Here is a 24956-nt window from a genome sequence, read left to right as displayed (position 1 = left end):
CATCTTGGTTTTACATAACCTTCAAGAGCTCACATAGTAGAAGACAGCCCAAAATTGTGAAGAGAGAAGGCTTTCCACTCTTCAGCAGCGCAATTACCATCTTTGAGCCTCGCTTCTGATACGGGGCTGGTCAGGGTGACCATCCCAAGCATTGTTGTAAGAATCTAATGAAACACTATAAGGTATTTTTAAAACTTAAGACCCTATGCAAGTAGTAATTATGATCTCAGTCAAGTTGAAGAAATAAAATTAACTCACAACAACTCTGTTTTGGTTCCACCCCTTACTGTTGTGGGACATTGGTCCCCTGTGAGCTCAGTTTTATAAGTGTGCTTGAGTAGGTGATCTTAGGAATGCCAAGGAAGCAGTGACCGTGACTAGGGCAGATGGAATAGTCAGGGAAGCTCCTGGGAGAAATGAACGTAATCCTTTAACAACATTTGGAGAAGAGAAAGAAATCCAGAAGGACAAAGCACAGGTGAAGGTGCAGAGGCAGACTGAGGATACACCTGTAATGGGTCAGTGGGAAGCCTGCGCTAAAATAAAGGCTGATACCCGGGTCCTTGAAAGCCAGGCCCAGAAGTGTGGGCCTAGTGTAGGGAGTGGGGGAACTGATGGGAATTCGGAGCTTTGACTTGCAAGAGGAGCATTAGGGAGTCGGCCAGCACTTGCACGCTGCCTACCCAGTCCTAAGTTGCACACAAAAGAGCTTTCTTGGTGACTTGTAACCTCCACTGTCCCATTTCCCGGCCCACTACCTCCAATCTTGAGTCTGAGGATCTTGAGAGAGCACAAAGTGCCTGATGTCCCTACTACATGCCTACTACAGCCACTCACTGATAAACATTCGGTCGCCAAATACCTTGATGTTTATTACAAATGTAAAATTCCCAACAGTAAACCGGTCATAGTTACTGCTTCAACCATTTCATTTGGTTTTGTGTTTATTTCATATAGAAGAAATTCCCTAAAGGGAAGGTAGAAGGGGAAAGACACACAGAATAATAACGGACAATGTCTTCGGACTTATCCACGGCTTTTATCAATGGTTTTGCCTTATTCAAAGGTGCTCAGAGAAATGGACGAAAAATGCTGCTAGCCAAAATTCTGTCAAGTCCTGCCCGTTTCATGAAGAATATGACAGAGGAGCACTGCCTGTCTCACTTACTTCTGGGTCTTATTTCTAGCACAATGATGTTGTTGTTGTTGCTGTTGAGTTCAGTTAGAATAAATTGTACCAAATATTTACCTTCGGTAAATAGGTATTGATACAAAGCAGAGAGGCTTGTTCCAGACTTGGTAGGTCTACATGTCCAAGCCAGAAGAGCCGTGTCTCAGGCATAACCATGAGTGACTCAAATTTTCAGGCAGCTGTGATAATCAGAGTAATTCTTAGAAAGATATGTTCCTACCCCAGACACACACACTGCCCTTTGGTCTATTTTCTTTCTCTCTCTGCAAAACAGGCTCTCAGGCCATCACTCCCCGGTGCTTGACAACTAACAGAAGGCATAATGAGACCCTCCTGCAGGGGAACAGACAGCAGATAGCCCCCGGTGTCATGTTCTGCTCAGGGTCCCTCGAGCTAACAAAGAAATGGCTACCCTGAATAATCAAGTCCCAGGAGCCCAAGAACAGGTCCAGACACCTGAGCCATACACCGCAGGTCCCCTGGGCAGAAACCAGTCTTCCTCCCCCACAAGGACACACAGCAAGACTACATACATGTCTGACGTGCGCTTGAAGATTCTTCACGCCAAAGGACCGAATCACGAACCAGAGTTTGATAGAGCGAAACCGCCGGCTCAGGGGGATCTGCCAGTGCTAGAACAAAGGCACACAGGGCTGATGGTTAGAGGCAAGGGCGTTGCTCCCTCACACACTCCTTGGCGTTGTCATGCCCTGCCTGCCCTGCCCTCCAGGGATAGACGGTGTCACCACGACTCCGGAAGCTGTTGCTAAGGAGAAAAAGCCAAGGCAAGTTACCAAAGGCTGCCCTGTCACGTGGGAAGGTGGCCAAGAGTTACCCTTGTCCAAGAGCATGACAAGTGGAAACCAAGCCCATGACCCTGAACCAAGGAGAACCCATTTTGCTTCAAATGCTGCTTTAAACATTTCAAACTGATATTCAAGATGGTGCAATACACTTTTTTTTTCTTGAAAAGAATCTAAGTTCCTCAAATTGCAGAGAATAGTATTTCTATTCCCCCCAAAATGTAAAGAAGAGTGGTCAAGAGCTGGGACGCTACCAGCCCCGCAGACGTGGGTTTCCCCTCCGGCTCTGCCACTTCCTGGGTGATGCCACCCACTGGCTCCTCGTGAGACCGAGAACGAGCAGCACCTCCGAGGGAAGTGGCGCGAAGAGAACCAATGCAAAGAGCTTCACAGGAAGTCGTCAGCAAGCGGTAGCCATTTAGGTGATAAAAATGTGAGCCACAAACCACAGCAGTCTTTCTGCCTAGAGCCAAGATGATCGTTATTTAATGTCACGGTCTGGTCCTGACTTCTTCCTGTGACATTCTTGTGACATTCCCGTGCCCTCAGGAGCCATGACTCCAGCTTTCAGGTTTCAAATGAGCATCCACATCTGGGCCTCTATGAAACTAAAATTGACCCTCTGTTCCTGGTAACCAAATCAACAGAGCTTAAAGTTCAAGGCCGTGGGCCCTAGATCGAAACATTTTCAAACCAATTTCAAACCAGTTTCACACATCTGAAAACAGACCAAAGGCTTTGGAAAACAGTGACAGTTACCCTGATGTGGTAATGTAGTTTCTAATGACCTCTTCTTCAAATGTCAGAAAGCTTCACCACAATTTCTGTTGACCAAAAATAAATATTTGTTCCACTGATATTCATGTACTTGTCCACAGGATTACCAAATCCTCAAAAATGTGCTCACCTTCACCCTTCACACTCACTTCCTGACCTGGCATGGGCACTCTCCCTTTGGGGACACTGTCCCGTTGTGGATGGACAATGTTTCTCCTATGTCAAGTACTAAGCCTTTGTTCTCCAGCTTGGGGACTTTCGTTTACCAGCAGAGGGCATCAAAACCTGGACACAGGACAAAATCCCTGTGACAGGGAAAGCAGTCAGCTTCATCCCTTAGGAGATGGACACTTTGGGAAAATAATGAATGGATAATAAGAGCCTTCTCTAGAAACATGGCTTCCCAAATGGTTATGGCTAATTGGCTACTTTATCTCACCAGCAAATTAAAATGAGAGGCAGAGATGATTTTATTTTTTATTTCTTCACACTATGTTCATATGCCCAGTTGTTCCTCTTGTCACTATTCCAAAACCAATCCATGCTGACCCAGCTAGCTGATATTCTCGGTTAGAGCAGGAAATTTGGACTTAGAAAGGGTGACGTGGCTCTTCTTTAAATCCAGACATTCCCCAAGCCTCCTCTGTGTCCTTCCGAGGTTTTGCAGGTCTCCCCTGCCAAAGGCAAGACAATGCCCCATCTGCTAGTGGGAGCTTGAGGTCAGAAAATCTAGCCCTGATTTTAGGTGGTGCCAGAGCCCAGGAATGAAATCCGTAAGTCTTCTCTCCCAGGATGCTGCTTATTCCTGGCTCCTCTCAAACATGGCTGGGCTTCTATTTATAGCTACAGCCACCTGGGGGAGAAAGAGCTTGGGTCAGAGCAGCGGTGAAGACTCCCAGGATCACAACAGATAGAAGCTCCCATTTTCTAGAAGTTTCTTTTAGACTTGAAAATGGAATCCATAGAATTAGAGGTGGGGGAAGGAAACGCATAAAGCGCACCTTCTGGATGTGGAAATATAAATAATAAGGGTTCCCTGGACAAGTGCTACGAAAAGTATAATTCAATCTTTTTTATAAAAAGTTATCTAGAAGAGAGAGAGTACCATAAAATGTCCAAACTGATGGGAACAAACCACAGAAAGATCTCATGACACTGGTGGGAACACACAAGCAAACAAAAAGGTAACACGAGATCCAAAATGGGCAAAGGTAAGATAATGCTCTTAAGTTATGATGATCCAAATACACTTACGGAAGAATGGGTACCATTTCCCATTTCACACTCAAGAAAGAAACTTAGAATTATCCCTGAAGAGCTCTGCCCCTTAGGATGCTGTGGAAATGTTTTTTTAATTAAAAAGTTGCTGAAAACCTACCAGACAGGGCAGTGAAGATGCAAGAACCATTATTCGTCTATTTTTAGCAACCTCTCGAGGGTCTGTAAGCTGAGTACCTACAATTCCAATCAAAAAGCCTCAAAAATCTAAAGGAAGTGTGAGCTGGTCTGAGGGAGAATAAGCAATACAATCAAGAGATGACAGAGCTATTATTTTAGGACTAAAAGGCCAAGACATTTCAGTTGCCCAAGGAGATAAGACAGAACCATCTCTTTACAAACTGAATCACAGACACCAGGCATTGCTCTCTCTGCCTCACGGCATTAACTCATTTAATCTCACGACAAGCCTAAGAAGCCAATATTATTATCATCATCCTCATTTTACAGATGAGGAAACCAAGACACAGAGGTTAAGTCATTTGACCAAGGCACAAAAGGTTAATAAATGGAGGAACAAGGATTCAAACACAGGCCATCCGGCTTTAGCACCTCAACGCTTAACCACTTTCCTATAGCGAATCTCTGCAGCTTAAAAGAAGAATTTTTAGCAATATTAGCCCTACCGTTAATTGAGCATTTGCCACATTCCCAGGACTGCATTAAGTGATCTATATGTATGTTCCCATTTCCGCCTCTGTGAATCAGGGTCTGTGAAATCAGGATCACTGTGCCCATTTTACAGATGAGGAAGCCACAGCTCAGAGAGAGCCACTAAGTTTCCCAAAGGCCCACTGCTGGGGTAGCATTTCAAACCAAGCTCGCCTACTCTGCTCTGATGCCTCCCATTGGCCACGGGTATAACTGGTTTACATCTCTGTCTCCCCTACAATTAAAGAAAAGGCTCCTCTTCAAACTGAGGAGTAAATCTGAAGAATTCATTTCCCCAGGAGATAGTACAGGCTGAAAACGTGGGCACGTTCAAGAGATGGAGGTGCAACCAGCTGAGAAGGCCAGGACTAGTTGGCAGCATCCAGAAACTCAGGAAGGGTACCTGTGCCCCCACCCCCTCCCGTGGAGCCTCCCACCGTGCCTCCACCGCCCTGGGGACAAAAGATGAAAGCAATTCAAGCAAGGAGCGTCTTTCCCTACCCACGGAGATTCTCCACCCTTCCCTGCTGCTGGGCACTAAGCAGAAAAGATTATCCAAGACGGAGACAGAAGGGAATCCATTCACTCATGGTAGAAAAGGCATCTCTGGAAATTAAGGAATGCCACACATATTCAGGAAATGGGCATATTGCCTCAGAGGTTGGTCTCATTTTCTAGGCTTTTTAACAGTTTTCTGGGTTTCATTCGATATGCTTAGAAACTGAAGGCATACAGCGACATATTATGGGATGGGTTCACAATATGCCAGTTTCGGACGGAAGCCAACATCAAGGAGACCTTCTGGGGTCAGGTGCAGTGAGCTTCCATCCCAGGGGCCGTTTCTGGCCACTCACCATGAAGTCAGTGGCCGTGCCTGAGTCGGCATGCCTGAGGTAGACGGGGTTCACGCTGAAGGTCTGCTGCAGCTTGTACTTGTCCTTGACCCTGTGGATTTCCAAACAGGCATTAGTGGCCGAGGCCTCTCCAGAGGAAGCCAGGCTTGCCCGTGGGCCGGAAGCTGGGCTGCCTCACTCACCAGAAGCCAGTACAGTCGAAGTGCACCATCATCCACTTGGAGGGATTGAAGGTGAAGGAATCGGCGTACTCGACGCCCTTCAGAAACCCCCGGAACTCGGGGCACAGGAAGGCCGTGCCTGCGTACGCAGCATCGATGTGGAGCCACAACCCCTCAGTGGCACCTGGGGAGACAAACGTTGCCTGGCTGGGAGGCAGGACCGGGGGAAGGGCCATGGGGCGGGGGCAGGGGCGGCACAGGACGGGAAGGGTGGGGCCTCCGAAGGGAAAATCCACGGAGCTACGGCCGGCCTTTTGCTCTCACCGGCCAGAGGGTCGACAGGCTAGAAGTTCCTGGCACAGAAAGCAACTCCCCGCTGGTCCGGAGAGCAGGGTTAACGCATCTAACAAATGTTCCAGAAGGGATGTCTCTCTTTCCTGGTGGGTTTCTTGCTTGGGGACTTTAAGCAACCCCATTTGGGTTTCTTCCCCGCCTATATCTTCCCCCATGGTTTCCCCTACCCTACCATCTTCCTTTCCTTGGACTAGAATAGAAAATATTTCACGGTGCCTCCTTTACCCTGTGTTTCGCATATGGCCTGTTTTAAGTAGATTTTGACATACAAATGAGAGGGCACGAAAACCCGAGACTCTCCCACTGTTGCTTCCTAAAGAGGATGCAAGGCAAGGGCTGGGGGGGAGCTCTAAGCCCCGGTCCACTGCTGGGAAAAGCAGTGCCCTGGCTGCCCTGTGACCTTTGGTGGCTCTTCTTAAGCTCTCTGCACTGACCCACGATGGGGAAGATAATGCCACGGAGCTAGTTTCAGGTTCTTGCTCTAGGGAACAGTCTAAAGTTCATGACTTCCTAGCCAGACAAGGCAGACACTTACAGATGGGACCCAGCTCTGACAGGCAGTCAAATGCACAGACCCCAGTGGTCCCCAGTGTAGCACACACCTGAAGGGAAATAAAGGAAGTTAATGTGGGAAGGGGGGTTCATGTGACACAGTTGGCCTGAAGAAAAAGATTTAACCACAGCTATTATCTATCCTACCCATCCCACTGGAAGAGTGTGTATTTCACATTACATTTTACCATGACCTGCAGTAAGAAATACATTTTATATAGCAATCTAGTACATGTGTGCATTTGAAAGAAAAGTTTCACCAAACCATACAATTCTGGCTATAGGAATGCGCTCTGATGGTTTGTATTCTTATTTGTTTCTTATACGGATTATGACCCACAAAATTTATTTCCTAACACACCAACAAATAGCAACTCATAAACATCGTATTTGACAATTGTTCTGCTTTTTTTTTTTTTTCAGCATGTTACTTGCCTAAATTCTGCCCAAATTCCTTCCTCGCCTCCAGGTCCTATCATTCTAAGCCGAGAACCCGTTCTGACTTACAAAAACAGGCACCAAGCCCCGTTCCTTGTCCTCCTTGATGGCTTTCTGAAGAGCCTCCCCTCGGAGTGAGAAGTTGTCGTCCACAGGCAGAAACTTCATCTTCACCAGGGTAATCAAACCAGCTTTTTCCACTGAGGAGTGAGCCTAGAAGGACCATGGAAACTTGTCAGCAGAGTCCACCCGGGATGAGCACCCCCCAGAAACTGCTGAAGCCAGACTAGGGGAATCAAAAATAACATTTGCTGTGTGTCTCCCCGCCATGGTCCCTGGAGAGAGCTTCTGAGGCCTGTGCTGCCCTGAGCTCCAGCATACTCATGTCTAGAAAAAAATTACTCAAGAACGAAGATTCCAGAAGCCAAGCCCTGACCCCAGGGTTTGGTCTGTACTGGGCAACTCACCTGGTCAGAGGCATAGGCAATGAGCCGGGCGTTCAGGGAGGACTCATCTGCCCCGGGTTCAGATGCTTTCATTTCCAGGATTTTGTGCTTCCTTGCTGCCAGCAAGGCGATCAAGGTGGACTCGCTGACTGTGCTCTGTAGTGGAAGAAGGATTACTGGTGGCAGCCTCTTCCTCTGGTCCCTTGGCATATTCCCCTGGCCCCTGCCTAAAGGGTTGTCCTTTCTCCTGACTCACAGGTCTATCCCACATTCTCCGTTCACAACACCCTATGCATTCCTGGGACACCAGCCTCTCTTCCAATTGCCCCGGGGAAGTCATGAAAGCAAATTTGCACCCAATACCAACATCTTTGAGAGGCCACAGACCAAAAAGAGACTGCTCAGCCTCTGCTAGATACAAATTTGCCTATAGATACGTTTGTTCCCCATATAAAGCTTGCTAAAAATAAAGAACTTTTCATTTATTCAGTTTAGACATGGAAATGGAGTGTGTTTCTAAAGGGACATTCCCGAGAGAGTGGGTTCTGGCTTAATGTGAGAGGCTGGTCACTTTGGCCTTGGTTCTGTTACCTGTGGCTCCCGTGACCTTTGGCTACCGTTGCCCCTCCGGGGACTCTTTTCTGTTTATAAAATGAAAAGCACCCCTTCGGCTGCCTCCCAGAGTGGGTGTACTAATTAATTATCCAAATGAAGGCTGGATAGGACTTTGTTTTGGCCATGACTGTGGGAATCCGGTGGGCCCCTCAGCAACCTCACGGAATTCTTAAAGGTTTCTCATCATTCATTCACTCGGTCTTTGGTGTCTTTGCTTCTTGAACTCTTCCTACGGATATAGCTCCCTGCTCTCCCTGCTAAAAAGCCTGGCAGATAGCGGTATAGATCAGATCCCACTAGATATTCAGCATCTGGATATCACTCTGCAACAAGGAAGCCAGCAGAATAGTAATAATAATAATTCGTAGTTTACAAAACGTTCTGTCATCCCACTGGCTCCTCATAAAACCTCTCTGAGGTACTTGTGATTCCCGTCTACAGATGAGGAGAGCAATGCTCAGAGATGTTACAGGACTGAACATGGCTGATGAATACAGGAGGAAGTGCCATTTGGATGTAGATGAGCGTGTGTTTAAATCCTTTCTTCCACTTACCAGCGGGGCAACTGGGGCAAGTTTTTAACCTCTCTGAGCTCCAGTGCTCTAATCTCAAAAATTGGTGATGATACTATTTACCTACAGAGTCCATGAGATAATTAAATGAAAAGCAAGATCCCGTATGGCAGACATTTAGCATGTCTCCCAGATATACTATCTGAAGTTGTAACTATCTGCAAACGACCCAGAAGGTCCCCAGCATGCAGTAATTTGCCTTCCTTGGGAGGATTTTAATCTCACTGCAAGACTGGAGAGAGAGGGGGAGTCACTCAGCTAGCAAATGAGCCTAGCAAAATTTCCAGGTCTCATCTCAGGGCAGCATGGCTATTTTTATTTTAAAGAAGGGCTCATTCAGGGGCACCTGGGTGGCTCAGTTGGTTAAGCTTCTGCCTTTGGCTCAGGTCATGATCCCAGGGTGCTGGGATTGAATCCTACATTGGGCTCTCTGCTCAGGGGGCAGCCTGCTTCTCCCTCTCCCACTTCCTCTGCTTGTGTTCCCTCCCTGTCAAATAAATAAATAAAATCTTAAAAAAAGAAGAAGAAGAAGGGCTCATTGAATGTTCATATCCACTCTCTGAGGAAAACACTGTTGCTCTATTATTAGTTATTATTATCTCTATCTTAGAGGTTGTAAAACCAGGAAAATTATGTATTAGAGTAGAATTCAAGAATCTGGGGGTCCTCAAAGGTCTCAGACCCAAGCCCTCATAAATGCCAAGGTTTATAGATGCAAAAGTACACATCAGTATGCACAGTCAACGCGAGGCGCCCAGCAAGCTCCACTATGCTGATGGCTCTTAACAACACAAGAAATCTTTGAGAAACTATCATTTGACAGATATCCAAATGATAGTGTTGTAGGATAAAATAAATCAATTGATGGTGTCATTTTTCTCACTGCCCAGGGTCTCCTGGACCCAGGAGGGAGGGCAAGAAGTCTCTCCTTGTCTTCTCTTTTCCTTTTACCGTAAGGTGTTAAATGATCCAAGGAAGGGGAGGGGTCGGGTAAGAAACAAAGAAACTGAATCGAGCAGTACTGGAAATGTGACCATGGGGACTTCTTAATCTTTTTCAAAGAAAAAGGAGAAATAGAAGAGTGGCGGTGGCAGCCACAGTGGGAGTGGTGGTAGCGGCTGAGGCAGTAGCTCTGAGGGCCACATCAGCCATCATGGTGACCATCAGGATAATGACGATGGCTAATGGCAAGAGGATGATGGCAGTGATAGTGGCGGAGGGGGTGACGCAGTGGCGGAGGGGGGAACCTCCCTGGACAACAGGAGAATGGCCTGCACCAGGGTTCAGCTTATCTTTCACTACTCAGCCCCCAAGCTGGGAGGAGCTTTGCCAAGGTAGGCACCTGCAGGACGCCTCCTCCCTGGCTGCCGGGGTGGTGGTGCAGGAAGTGCTCTGGGAGTCCCAGCATTTTCGCCAGCCAGTCCATGACATTCATCTCCAGCTCCGTGCATGCAGGGCTGGAGGCCTGGAAGAGGGAAAGCAACTTCATCCAGACAGCTCCCAGGACACCAAGATATCCCCCCACCAGCCCCAGAAACACATCTGTCTCTGCCCTGGCCCTCCCTGCATCCCCACGCTATCAATGGGAACCTGGCCTATCTCCCCCCTCCCAGAGAAGGGGTCCGTGTCAGGCCCTGTGCCCCATTCCCACCCCATCCTCTGCCACAACAGAGAGGGAAAAGGATGTACGGCTTTGGATTGATGCCCCGCCCTCAATGAGGTGGAGTCTTTCCTAACTCCCAAAGTTTCATGGAGAAACAGCCCTAGAAATGATTGCTTCCATTTGGCTTCCCTAGTCCCTAAAATACCCAGGTGAGCAGCATCCTGAAGGCCAAGGGCAAGTTTTAGGACTAAGAAAGAAAGCACTCCTTCCTAGAAAAGATAGCAACTCTCCCCCCTCCCCCCTCGAAGCCCTCCCCCCTCCCTGACACACCCTGTGACAGTTCAGGCTTAAAATATAAAGCTGTTCTCGGAGGCTTCTGGCACAATTTAAAGCAGCTCGGTCCTTAGGGGGTTATTAAGGGGAGTCTGAGGATATATCCCTAACCCCTCACAGACAAGAGCCCAGGGAAGTTATACCCATAGGCACCAAAGTGCTTAGGTAGGATCACAAACTGTAGCAATAACCAGATCTCAGTCCAAATGTCATCTCGGTCTCTACGAGCTGTGTGATCCTGGAGAGGTAAGTTACCAAGCCTCCATTTCTTTATCTGAAATGGGCCAATACTCATGATTCCATAGGGTTAAAGGATAAGATGAGATAATTTCTATAAAGTTCAAGCTCAAAGAATGTAGCCATTGTTAATATTTAACTTAGAACCCTCATTCAGAGAGCAGGACAGAATATGCCTGCCCCAGGATGACACTTTCTGCTATGTCTCCAGCTGCCACCAGTTACAGCTACGGCCATGGTTACTCACCCAGGTGAATCCCAAGCAGTTGATGGCATCGGCCAGCATGTCTCCTAGCAGCGACGGCCAAGAGGTGAGGGCTGGGTAGTAGGCGTGCATGTGGGGGCTTTGCCAGTGTACCACCTAGAGGAAGAGCGTGTACATGTGTGGCACCAGGAAGCATGTCTGGGAGGCTTTCCTCTACCAGAGACCCTCCCTGGCCACTCTAGCGATGGGCTGACCCTTGTAAGACAGTCAAGTAAATGACACAACTCCATAAAAATATAAAACATATTCATGGTGTTCTTGCCACCCACATTTCTCATCTTCTAGGCTACCTCATCAGTGGGGCACTTGTATGTATGCAAAGACCAGAAGGGAATATGCAAAATGAAAACTGGTATAGTAATTAGGGTTGTGGTTTCTGGATAGTGTTCACCTCAGTCTCCCATGCTTATCCCCCATGCCACCCCTGCCCAGTAATAAAAGGAAGAGGAGACTATGAGCTCCAGAAGAAGAGGTTGCTTGTCCCATCCAGTTTCTTGCAAAAAGCATCCTTTGTTTTATGGGTTGCCGAGCTCTCTGGGCGCACAGCTCCCACAGAGGGTCAGTGTGAATGGATTCAAAGCCATCCTTCATTTCCCAGTGAGGATGGAGAAAGGAGAGAAAAGGGCGGGCGAAGTGCCAGCCCACGGGCCTGGGACCCCTACCTCCAAGTTAAGCCCTGAGCCCACAGTCAGACTGAAGAACCGGATGTAAGCAGGAGCCAGGTGGATAGACAGGGCCCCACCATAACAGGCTCACTGGCCTCATTAATTATCTAATCTGGCTTCATCTTCTTGTTGATGAAGATGCCCCGTACATTTCTGCATTTGTGCTTTTGAGCAATGCTGTGTCTCCTGACAAGCAGGCACGTCCCACACTAACAGAACCTTCCAAAACCTGCCAATTCCTAGAAAGCTACAAAATACTCACTTCCTCCACAAACCCTTTCCCAGTTCCCCAGCCCCCTCTGATCCTTTCCCTGAACCCATGGAACCCTCTCATTCTAGATGTCCCACCCTACTGAGAACTCATTAGTCAACATCTTAGTGTACCGATATTTAGTGTACAGAAATTCTTGTAATCCCTCACTAGCAAGGACAGTGTCCTAGACAATGTGTGTGGTAGAAGGAGTATACGATTCAAGTCCAAGGACACGGGTTCCAGTCCTACCTTTGTCCCTAACCAGCAGTGTGACTTTGTAGGTTTATTGTGAAGCTAATGAACTTAAGCTCCAAGGTCCCGTGTTTGCATGGGTCTTTTTTGAGAAAGACACTTAATTTTATTTTCTTACAAGGGATCTCAAAATTTATATATGATGCAGACCCCATAAAAACAGGATACTCCTCTGCACCTTAATTTCCCAGCATAAAATAAATCCTGTTTCCTGGGGTTGTCATGTGGATTGGTCTGGGAGGAAATTGGCAAAATGTAAAGCACTAAGGTTAATGATGAGTTAATCACACGGTGATAGACACATCATATAATCTGACTTGACTCTTAGATAATCAGACCTCTTCCTCTGGTTTTTGCCAGGCGAAATGTGTGGAAGGCAACAACGATATCTTCCATTTCCCCACGCTTCATCTCATTTAATTCTCAGAGTACCCCTATGAGATAGGTTCTCCCGTTAACCCGTTTTACAGATAAGAATCGGGGCCGGCTAGTGCGAAGCAGCATCGCTGTGATCACACACACCTCACAGGGACAGATGACAGTGCCAAGACAGAAACCCAAGGCTCTCTGACCCCAGGGCCCAAGCTCCTGAACAAGGTGGCACCCTGCCTTCTCTCCCTCAGTGGCTCTCTCTCTCTACCCCCATGAAGCGCAGAGGAGGTCTTTCTAACCAGAGTTGGAATTAAAGCAGAAGAGCAGTTAATCTCTTTGTGTCTAGGAGATGGCAGGGAGGGAAAAATGAATCCAGTCTTCACTGCGGTGTTGGTCAACGTGAGAAAGCAAAGGGCCAATCGCTTTCAGGCCATCTCTCAGAGGCATTGGAAGACTGGGCCCTCATTATCAGTGTCCTTAGTGGCAGTATTTTGGAAACCCCAAAGAAGGGCTTCCATCCCCTAACCCTATCAAGAGGCAATTATCTGTTCTTGCAAGATAAATATGATAAGATAAGCCAGAGGAACCCTTATCAAGAACAGACAGACCTCTGTTCCAGAAATGAGCCTCTCTGACCACACCCTCAGCAACTGCTGGAATTACAATCAACAAATCAGCTCATTTCCACCCCCTCTGACAGTTGTTCTCAGTCTCACTACCAAATTACAGTTGGTCCCTCAGCAGATTACATTTTACAGAATGAAATCCATGAGATAATCTTATCAGGGTGCTAGCTTTACGATAAAGCGTAACGATACAGAAAATTTTCCCCAAAAGATGCTTGTGAAATAGGCTGAGTGGTCAGAGAGAGATGAGTAATTGGTTTTGTACAAACCTGCCGACCACTACGTTTGTACAGACTTACTCTGAGTTCGGATAATTTGTCATCCCTGCCTCCGGGCATATTTCTGTCCCATCTAAAGCTTTTAGGGGATGATGGAAGCAAATCCCAAGTCAGCCTCGGGAGGTCTCTGGACACATGCCGTTCAGGACACCAGTGCCCCAAGCAGACAGAGTGAAGAGAACAGCCAGCGTGTTGGGGTCCCGCTGAAGGGCGGCGCCTGGGTGCGCAGGCTCAGGCTGGAGCACTCAGTCACACACGAGAGGACGTATCAGTGTAGGAGAAAGAGCCTGTGGAATCAGACTGGCCCAGGGCTAAAATCTTGGATCTGCCAGCCTACAAACTCTGTAACTTTGAGAAAACAATTAACATCCCTGAGCCTCAGTTTCCTCATTTGTAAAACAGGGATTGTAGGGTCACTGTAGGATAGAAGCAGCTAGCCTGTAACGGGGCTCATCCAGGGCCTGGCATGTGACGTGGAGCTCAGTAAAAGGCAGCCCTTCTGTGGGAGGAAGACCGGTGCTCTCACTTTTAGCATGAGCACCTTGGCACAGCTCCTCGCCCATGGTGGCCAGGGACAGCATCACGGCCCACAGAGGCGGGCCCCAGCCCAAGCACCAGCCAGCCTCTGTCTGCTCCCTGGCCCTGCCAGTGCCGTCACCAGGCTGTGCTCTTTGTCGCTGGGAATATATGATCCAGGGAAAGTTCCTCTCTACTCCTGGAAAGCAGCTCAATCGTGAGACCTGCCCTTGGTAGTGAAGGACACCACTCCCACCTCCAGGAGGAGAAACGAGGGGGCTGCCAGGGTCTCATGCAGCTCCCAGGGCCTCTCTATGTGACAATCGGGGTGCCCTAAGGGAGGGTATCTTCTCGGCCTCCTTCCTTCCTGTCAGCCAGTCTCCGCATTCTGTGGGAAAGTCCCTGGCTCTGCCATCTGGGACTTCGGGGACTGTCTCCAGCCTCCTCTCTCTGTCGTGCTCTCCACATTGGCCTTTCCCCTCAAACCCGATGTTCATCCTTACCTCATCCCATTCAACTGCTGTGCATCCATCAGACTAGGCCCTGGGGTGAGGTGCTAACGCCCCCCGGCCTCCCAGCCAGCACCACAGGGCAGCCCTGGCTTCAGAATCCTAATTTCAAAGTCCTGGCCCTCTACATGCCCACACGACAGGCTGGCATTTTGGTGCCCAAGTGGCAGGCTTACCCAAGGCAGGCCTCTCTTCAGGCCTACTGCCTGCCCTCCAATGCCCCGAAACCCAGAGTCACCCTTGTGGGGACTGTAGCTCACCCCAGGCATGATGATTCGCTCGATGTCCCCAAAGATGCTGTCCCAGCTGTCAGGTTCCTCGGGAGCCCTCTCCGGCAGCTGGGCTCGCAGGTACCCAGGCCGGACGTCCGGAGTCACACGCCGCTCCCGCACGGTGCTCAGGTACTGGCAGATGTACTCCACCATCTCTTTCCCTACAAGGGAGGAGGAGATACCAGCCTCATGTCCCCCGACTGGGCCTGGCCAACCCATGCCTGACCCCCTTAGGTCAGGGCCAAGAGACTTGGTGAAGAAGGAGATGGATTCGTGGGCTGATGGGGGGAAGGTCTGATGCCTAGATGGATTCGTGGGCTGATGGGGAGAAGGTCTGATGCCTAGATGGATTCGTGGGCTGATGGGGAGAAGGTCTGATGCCTAGATGGATTCGTGGGCTGATGGGGAGAAGGTCTGATGCCTAGATGGATTCGTGGGCTGATGGGGAGAAGGTCTGATGCCTAGATGGATTCGTGGGCTGATGGGGAGAAGGTCTGATGCCTAGATGGATTCGTGGGCTGATGGGGAGAAGGTCTAATGCCTAGCATCAGCCGTGTCTTCAGAATTTAAAAATAAGTGAGGGTGGGGGCGCCTGGCTGGCTCAGTCAGTAGACCATGCAACTTTTAATCTCAAGGTCGTGGGTTTGAGTCCTGAGTTGGGGGAAGAGATTACTTAAAATAAAAAGGGGGGGGGCGTCAGGCGACCAGCTCTTGGTTTCAGCTTGGGTGATGATCTCAGGGTCATGTGATCAAGCCCTGCGTCAGGTTCCAAGCATGGCACAGTCTGCTTGGGACTCTCTCTCCCTCTCCCCATCCCCCTCCACCCCATCTCACCCCACCCCTGGTTCCCTCTCTCTCTCTTAAATAATTAAATAAATATTTTTTTTTAAATGAATGGAAAAATAAGTGAGGGAATGAATGACCAGCGGAGGGAGTGTGTGAGTGAACAAACGAACAAGACAGAAAATCATGAAATATAAAACTCAAGCACTGAAGTCAAATATTTATTTTTCCTCCCCTTTCCCTTATCCATATCAACCTTGATTGTCTCTCCTACCTTTCCTTTCTTCTCAAAAACAGAACATCTAATTAATTCACTACCTTACAGGTTTATCAGAAACTCTGTGGCTCTTTCTATACACACACACACACACACACACACACACCCTATACTCTTTGTTAGCATAGATGGCAAACTCCCCTGCCAGGTCCTGATACAAGTTGAAAAATCTACTTGCTCACTATTCCCATTGGACCAGTAATTCTCACTTTTGGACCCCATGGACTTCTTTGAGAATCTGATGAAAACTATGGGCTTGCACACACAAAAAAGTGCTGTATAATTTCTGAGGCTCATGGCATCCCCAAAGCACAGCCATAGACCCAGACCAAGAATCCTGCACTAGCCTTAAGTCTTGGGAAAATGCAAAACCGTGTCTTTCTGTTTGTTTGTTTGTGTCAGGTTTTTATTTAAATTCTTGTTAGTTAACATATAGTGTAATATTGGTTTCAGGAGTATGCAAAACCAGGTCTTAATCACTCAGTTTCTTTCCCTCTGCTTGCGCCAACACCTCAATGCTTAGGACATTTCTTAGATGCTCAAAGAAAAAAAAAAAATCAAATGAATGAATGAATAAATAAGGAAGAAAAATAGCCAATTCAAATACTCTGAAGTGAGTATAAATTATTTTTTCTCCCCTTTCATTTCTCCAGGACAGGGCTTCAGTCTTCAGTGCCTTTGTCTCTTGCTCCCTCTGAGTCTCCCTCTCTGCTTCTCTCCCTTTCTGTGTCTGTGTGCTCATCTCCCTCTCTCTGTCTCTCTCAATATCTATAATTCCTCCTTAGTACTCCTTAGGCTTTTCTTCCCCCTGCAATACTACTACTACTACTACTAATAATAATAATAATAATAATATAAGATAAAACAGAGAGAAGGAGAAGGAACCTGATTTCTTGCCTCTGCACCAGCTCATGGAAGATTCTCATGAGCAGGACCAATCCCAGAAAAAAACTATGAAAGAGAAAGAGAGGGATTTCGACACCCTTCGCTCTCCTCCAACCCTCCCACAGTTGATGCTTCTCGTTCCTGCAGTGGCATCCCAGCAGGGCTCTGAGAGCACTGGATCTGGCCCCGCACTTGCCCAGAGGCAACAAGGAATGTATTCGTGTTCTACACACAGGATGGATGTCCACGGGAACCTGCTTGAGGCTCTTGGGAAGCCCGGAAATAAGCAAGTGCAGACTTGAGTTGTAAAGCCGCTAGCTACTTAGTGAGTTAGGTCTGGGTGGAGGGGAGAGGAAAAGTTGGATTTAACGCGGGACGATACCTTACGGCAAAGAAATCTTAGGCAGCATAACTTACCGGTGGGGAGGAAGATATAAAAAGTCACAAAGAGAAAAATTAGAAGCAACTATCTCCCGTCCCTCTGAAGGAGCCATGCGGGACAACAGGCTAACCGTTTGGTTTCTCTCATTCCACAAGGCTTGGAGATAGAGTAGCTGCTCACTAAATACGTAGCAAATGAAGGACTATGAAAGAACAGCACTGACAGATTCACACATACAGAAATGAATACATAGAAAGGATTTTGCAGTGACTACAGAATACTCGAGGAAACTTTTTTTCTGCTTCAGAATATGAATAATCCCCTTTTCCCATTGAGTGGCTGGGGAATCCAAATCCTCTCTTCGGGAGAAAGGGGACAGGAAAAGGGAGACACAGGAGAGTGGGAGAGGGAGGACGAAAGAGAGGTTGAGAAAGTTTTAAATTCCGGGGTCCCACATTCCTTCCTCAGGAAAAAGTTTGTGGAAACCAACTCTCGGAGGGCAATTCTACTCCTCCTGTCAAATGACAACCCCCCCACCCCGAATCTAAGGGCGGAGCCCCGGCACCTGCTCCTGCAGAGAGGGGTGCCCAGCGCTCACCTCTCTCTCTGTACTCCTCGGGCTCCATCCTCTGCCCGGGGCTGCGGCGGCTCACAGGCACGGAGGGCACTGAGGGCGGACTCCTGGGCGGCCAGTGTGGGGCTTTATTTAAAGGGTTCTCCCTTCTTGCACCTTAGCTCCACCCTTCGAAGGCCCTTCCTCTAGGCTTCATGAACTCCACCCCTTTTCCCCCCGATTCTGGTCAAGAGATCCAGGATAAAAGGCCCTTCTAAGTTAAACAGTGCACTCAGCAACGCAAACCTGCAGGCAGCCTTTCCGCCCCTGGCCTCGGGCCATAGAGCCCCCGCCTCGCACAGAGCGCCGGCTCCGCAGCCCGGAACAAAGCCAAGGGTGTGCGGGGGCAGTGGCCCGCACGAGTGCTGTTATTCCTGCTATTGCTTCTCAGCAGCACGGAGGGAGGGACAGGCACTTAGAGAGACGCTGCCCGGCTGGCCACTTGGCGCTCAGGGACGCGCAGATACTATCATCTAACACAGCGGATTTTCTAAATGACCACTTAACACTTACTGCTGTAGAGAGATGAGAAAACCCAGATAAGCAAAAAGAATAAAAATGGAAACATCACCCAGGCTTCATCGCTTTTAGCGCTTGAAAGGGTGCGTGTGTGCATGCGTGTGTGCGTGTGTGTGTGTGTGTGTGTGTGTGTGTGTGTGTGTGAGAGAGAGAGAGAGAGAAAGGGCAGGCAGACACTATCGTGAGGAGGGCAACACGACTCTTGGAGCCTCCTTCTGAGGAAAAAGGAATCAAATGCATGCTCTGGTTTCTCTTCAAACGGCATAAATCGCTCACCTTTTACTAAAGATTTCTGTGGAGAGGGAAGAATTGAAAAGTGATCAAATGCAGGGCGCCCGGGGGGGTGCAGTCAGGGAAGCGTGGGACTCTTGGTTTGGGCTCAGGTCGTGATCTCAGGGTCGTGAGATGGAGCCGCACCCTCTGGGTTTAGTGGGGAGTCTGCTTGAGATACTATCTCTCCCTCTGCCTCTGCCCCCCCAACCCATGCTCTCTCTCTCAAATTAATAAATAAACCTTTTTTTTTTTTTTTTAAGTGACCAAATGCTTTCAAATTGCCAAATAGAACAGAACTTTTTTGTTTCTGGTCTTCATCTTTCTTGTCCTCTTGGTGGTATTGGACAGCTACTACTTCCTGGTCCTTGAGGCAGACAGCCTCTCTGGGCTCCCAGGAAATGGCCTGTCACACTCTCCCTTCTACCTCTCTGCTGTCTGCAGCCTCCGATCGGGCTGTCGATGTTGGCATGCTTCAGGGCATTACCCTGCTCTCGTCTTTCTCCCGAGGTGGCCTTGTCCATTGTTGTGGCTTAAATGTTACCTATGTGACATCCACATAGATATAGAGCCGTGTCAAATTTATACCATGAGGCCCTCCCAGTTTCTGAGCTCCAAAATCTCTTATCCAACTGCCTACCTGACAAATCCCTTGCATGGTGTCAACAGATTCCGTGTCTGAGGAGAAGCCTCTCCCCGGCGGCCGTCTTGCCGTATCCTCGCATGATGAGGAAAGCGAGCTCTAGTCTCCTCCTCTTCCTATGAGACCCTAATCCCTTTATGAAGGCTCCACCCTCCAGAATTTACCTAAACCTAGTTCTCTCCTAATACTATCACTTTGGGCGTTGGGCTTCAACATATGAATTTGAACATGCAGTCCATAACAGAGTACATCTTAAAACTGGTGAAATCTGAATTAGGCCTAATTAACAGTATCGTACTGATGTCAATTTCCTAGTTTTGACGTTTTACTAAAGTTATGTAAGATATCACCATTGGGAGAAGCTGGTAACAGAATGATTTGTGGACTCCGCACTATTTGTGCAACTTCTTCTGGATTTATAATTATTTTAAAATAAAAGATTTTTTTAAATTGCTACTGAAAATTTTACAGTGAGATACCACTTCACACCCACTAGGATGGCTATAATCAGACAGATGGCACCTGGCTGGCTCAGTCAGTAGAGCATGTGACTCTTGATCTCGGGGTGGTGAGTTCAAGCACCACGTTGGGTGTAGAAGTTACATTAAAAAGAAAAAGAAAAGACAGATAATAACAGATGTTGGTGAGGGTGTGGAGAAATTAGAACCCTCATATGTTGCTGGTGGGAACATAAAAATGATGTAGCCATTTTGGAAAAAGGTCCTTCAAAAAGCTAAACATAAAGTTCCTTTATGAATCAACAATTCCACTACTAGGTATACACTTAAGAAAATTTATGTCCACACAAAAATTTATACATGTTGTTCATAGCAGCATTATTCATAATAGCCAAAAAGGGAAACAACCCAAATGTCCATCCGCGGATGAATGGATAAATAAAATGTGGTATATCCATACAACAGAATATTACTCCATAAGAAAAAGGAATGAAGCATGATCCATGATACAACATGGATGAACCTTGAAAACATGCTAAGTGGAAGAAGCCAGTCACAAAAGACCACATATTGTATGATTCTATTTATATGAAATGTCCAGAATAGTCAGATCTGTAGACACAGAAAGAAGGTGACTGGTTACCAGGAGCTGGGTCAGAGGGGAAGGAGTCAGAGCTTGACAGCTAAGGGGAACAGGGTTCTTTGGGGGAAAAGGGTGATGAAAATGCTTTAAAATTGATTCTTGTGATGGTTGCACAACTCCGTGAATATACGAAAAGCAGTGAATTATTCATTAAGTGGGGGATTTTATAACATGGGAATTATATCTCAAAAAACAGGGATGCCTGGGTGGCTCAGTCGGTTAAGCATCTGCCTTCGGCTCAGGTCATGGTCCCAGGGTCCTGGGATCGAGCCCCGCATCGGGCTCCCTGCTCAGCGGGGAGCCTGCTTCTCCCTCTGCCTGCCGCTCCCCCTGTTTGTGCTCTCTCTCCCATACTCTCTCTCTGACAAATAAATAAATAAAATCTTAGGAAAAAAAAAAAAAGAACCAGATTAAAAAGAACAAGTATGCCTGGGGAACATAAGGTCTTTGCAGGAAAAAAATGGCCTAGTGGATTTGGACTCCAGCAATATTGCCAATAGTATAAATCTTTCATGAGACCAGGGGTGGAGAAGTAATATTGATGGTGATAATAGCTGACATTTATCTAGCACATAAAAAGTAGCAAGGCCCACGTTAGGCATTTTAAATAGAAAAGTTTGTTATCTTCTCTTCAAGGGTTGCATCTGTGCATTATCTTTCTTCTATCCTTCTGCAACTCCAGTTATGCTATGTTAGACTTTGTTACCTTATCTCATATATATAATATATATAGTATTTATGTGTGTATTATATATATTATATAAGTTATAAAAATTACATAGATGTATGTTATATATGTATAATATTCTTTTCTTTATTTTCCATCTTATCTCTCTGAATTTCAGATGGAAATTTTTTCTGCCCTATCTTTGAGTTCTCTCTTCAATGTATCTAATAGGATAATAAACCTGGTTATTGATTTCTTAATATGTTACATTTTTTCAGTTGTAAAGTTTTCATTTAGTTCTTTTTTTTACAGTTTTTAATTTCTTACCAAATCTTTTCATCTTGACTATTATTTCCTTGAACATAATGAACTTTTTTTTAATTGCCACTGAACAATATAAAAGACCCATATAAATGGAAAGACATACCACATCCCCAGAAAGAAGACTCACCATCACAAAGATACCATTTTTCCTAAGTTAATTTATACATTTAACACAATCCCAGTGAAAACCCCAGCAAGAATTTTGGGTATTCTGTTGTTGTTTTTTTAAAGGTTTTTTTATTTATTCATTCAAGACACCGAGATACAGAGAGAGAGAGATAGAGAATATGAGCAGGGGGAGGAGCAGAGGGAGGGGGAGAGGCAGGCCCTCCGCCAAGCAGGAAGCCCGACGCAGGGCTCGATCCCAGGACCCCGGGATCATGACATTAGCCGAAGGCAGACGCTTAACCAACTGAGCCACCCAGGCGCCCCTGGGTATTCTGTTTTGGATTTCATTAGCTACTTTTATAGTTCACAAGGAAAAACAGCAAGGAAAACTCTGTAAAAGAAAAGTAACTAGCAGGTTCTGTTCTCACCAAGAAGGTATTAAAATATGTTATGAATCATCAATAATTAAAAGAATGAGAAACTGATGGATGAACAGACAAAAGGAAAAATAAATTCAAATACATACAGGAATTTAGCATATAATAAAAATGGCATCTCAGACCAGAGGAGAAAAAATGAACTACTTAATAAATAGGAACAAGGAGAGCCGTCTGGAAAAAAGTTGGATTCCTCACACCAAGAACTTAGATAAATTTTTTTTAATCAAAGATTTAAATTTAAAAAAATCACAGCATACAATTATATGAAACCATCACCATAATCAAGATAATGGTTTCACAGATGTACACATATGTCCAAACTCATCAAATTATATGCATTAAATATGTGCAATTTTTTTTGTACGTCAGTTATTGGAGGCCACTTTTGGTAAACAGGCTTGAGCGATGGAATGTGGAAAGGGCCCTCAGCGACCCCCTGGCTGAACACAGCCGGGCCCATCAGCTGACCCACCTCAAAATCTCCATAGGCTAACTGACCAATGGGCTGCTTACTTAGGCACAGTGGCCAAAAAAGGGGAAATTCTGTACATTGCCATACCTCCTCACCCTCCCTCTTTATAAACAGCCCCCCGCCCACTGCCTCGGTTGTCTCTCTTCTGCTGTTCTGTCCCAGCTCCTTGCAGTGTATTCAGTAAACTTCTGTCTCCTTTGTTCTGCCTCTGGTGAGCTCTTTCACTGCCCACCCCCACCCCCACCCTGGGCTTCCCTCGGATCATCACCCCACATTTGAGGGCCCTCATCTGATCAGGAGATACCCCATTTAGACGCTACAAATCATACTTAAATAAAGCTATGAAAAAAAATTAAGATGAAAATTCCATGAAGAAAATTGAGGAGCTCTGCTCCTCAACCTCAAAGTGACGAATCTATTTTAACTATGGCTCAAAATCCAAAAATCATAAATTCAACCACTTTAAAATACACACACACACACACACACTCAAGTAAAGCCAAAAGATAATGACAAACTGAGAAAAAAAATATTTGTAACTCACAGTACGAGGGCAAGAAGAAAAAGACCAGTACCCTAATAAAAAATTAGACAAAGAATAGTAAGAGCAATGCTTGCGCCTCTCCCTCTCCCTTTCTCACTCTCTCTCTACCCCACATGTCCAATAAGTAAATAAAATTTAAAAAAAAAGAGAGAGAGAAATGGGCAGAAAGGGAAATATAGAACCCATAATTGAGCAAATCAACTTAAATCTACAATGAACTACCATTTTTTCCCTTAACAGACTGGCAGAAGAACACTCTGTATGCGAGGCCACAGGGAAACAAGCGTTCTCATACCAAGGTGCTGGCAGGGCATTCTGGAAGTACCTACCAAAACTGCAAATGTACCTGCCTTTTGATCCAGCTATTCTGCTTCAGGATATATTTGGACCTGTGTGACAGGACAAGTGTTTTTCTTTGCCGCAGCACGGTTTGTAATAACTGAAGATTGGAAACCACCCAAACGTCCACAGCTAGGAGACTAAATAAACCAAGGGCACATGCATACAACACAATCACACAAAAGAATGAGCACATTCTGTTAAAAAAGAGACAACAGGCCCAAAATAGTCACTTATGCTAAGCTCCACATCATCTGACTAAGACTTACTACCAAACTTAATTACAGTTTCAGCCTCTGAGAAACTGGGATCTTAAACCAGTCAACCTGGAATTCCTTGGTCAGCACTTGGTAGGTAATCCACAGGGCAGACCCCTGCCATCCCCCAAAGGAAGATGACCTTGCCACAACCAATCCACAACATCCTTGTCCCACTCCCTCCTGTCTATAAAAGTCTTTCATTGTGGGGAGCTCCTCAGAGCTCCTATCTGTCTACCAGGAGGAATGCTGCCTAATTCATGAATTGTTGAACAAAGCCAGCAAATCTTTAAAATTTCCTCACTTGAATTTTACTTCTTAACAGCTCCAAGGAACATTAAGGAAAATGCCAAGATGCCGAACAGTGTCTACCTTTTGTGTAAAGAAACAGGGAGAGGGGCACATGGGTGGCTCAGTCGGTTAGGCATCCCACTCTTGATTTCGGCTCAGGCCATGATCTCAGGGTCATGGGATTGAGCCCTGCATAGGACTCTGCACTGGGCAGGGAGTCTTCCTGTCCCTCTCTCTCTGCCCCTCCTCCTCCTCTCTCTCTCTCTCTCTCTCTCTCAAATAAGTAAATAAAATCTTGAAAAGAAAGAAGAAAGAAGAAAGAAAGGAAGAAAGAAAGAAAGAAAGAAAGAAAGAAAGAAAGAAAGAAAGAAAGAAAGAAAGAAAGAAAGAAAAAGAAGAAAGAAAAAGAAAAACAGGGAGAAAATGAGAATACAGCATGTATTTGCTTTTATATCCCCAGAAAATCTACTGGAATTCTTAGTAAGCCACTAATAATGGTAGTTAACTGGAACAGGAATTGAGCAGATGGGGCCTGGAGGTAGGATGAGGACTTTTCATAGATGCCTTTTATAACTTTATGTTTTACTGTGTTTATTTACTTACTTAACTTGTTAATTTACTTATTTATTTAATGAGCATTTACTACCTATTAAAAATTGAATCAAACAATTTTTTTATATTGTAATTATTATAAAATCTAACTTTCTTAAAATGGTTTCAAAGGGCTTGCACAGACTGACCCCTACTCCCCTTGGCTCCTACCCCGACTCCCCTACACACACCCCCCTGCTCACTTCGCCAGAGCCTTGGACCTGCTTTCACCTTCTCAGATAGGTCAATTTATTTCCCACTTCAAGGACTCTGTCGCCAGGCACAACTCAAAATTCAGCTTTAAAATCTCTCCTCGGTTTTTTTTTTACTTCCTCAATCTAAATTTGGCATCACCAACTCCTGCTACTGTCATCCTTTTCTTTTTTTCCCTTTACACTACTTAGTTTAATTTTCAATTAACAATTTGTTTAATGGCTACATCCACATCTTTGAGGCTGTAAATTCTGTAAGAGTGAGGCTCGTATGGATTTTGTTTACCATTTTAGCACCTGTCATCTTGCACAAAGTAGGTGACTAATAAATACTAGTTGAATGGAAATTTTTAAAATCCTGGTT

At 46.3% G+C, this 24956-nt stretch overlaps 1 protein-coding gene across 1 annotated transcript in view; it reads right to left on the bottom strand.

The window, feature by feature from the left end:
- HDC (histidine decarboxylase) overlaps nucleotides 1–17917 on the bottom strand; it is a 20624-nt gene extending 2707 nt beyond the window's left edge. Inside the window, exons 1-10 of the mRNA XM_036101923.2 lie at nucleotides 17800–17917; nucleotides 14863–15035; nucleotides 11114–11227; nucleotides 10036–10158; nucleotides 7528–7662; nucleotides 7130–7273; nucleotides 6606–6672; nucleotides 5738–5900; nucleotides 5556–5646; nucleotides 1726–1824 (exon numbers count right to left, since the gene is read on the bottom strand). Coding sequence (XP_035957816.2) covers nucleotides 1726–1824; nucleotides 5556–5646; nucleotides 5738–5900; nucleotides 6606–6672; nucleotides 7130–7273; nucleotides 7528–7662; nucleotides 10036–10158; nucleotides 11114–11227; nucleotides 14863–15035; nucleotides 17800–17827 — 1137 coding nt within the window. The 5' untranslated portion in view covers nucleotides 17828–17917. The remainder of the gene's footprint in view (nucleotides 1–1725; nucleotides 1825–5555; nucleotides 5647–5737; nucleotides 5901–6605; nucleotides 6673–7129; nucleotides 7274–7527; nucleotides 7663–10035; nucleotides 10159–11113; nucleotides 11228–14862; nucleotides 15036–17799) is intronic.
- Nucleotides 17918–24956: the final 7039 nt, after the last annotated feature.

The sequence above is a fragment of the Halichoerus grypus genome, chromosome 8, assembly GCF_964656455.1.
Source record: "Halichoerus grypus chromosome 8, mHalGry1.hap1.1, whole genome shotgun sequence".
NCBI classification, from domain to species: domain Eukaryota; kingdom Metazoa; phylum Chordata; class Mammalia; order Carnivora; family Phocidae; genus Halichoerus; species Halichoerus grypus.
This window is presented reverse-complemented; position numbering and strand designations above follow the sequence as displayed.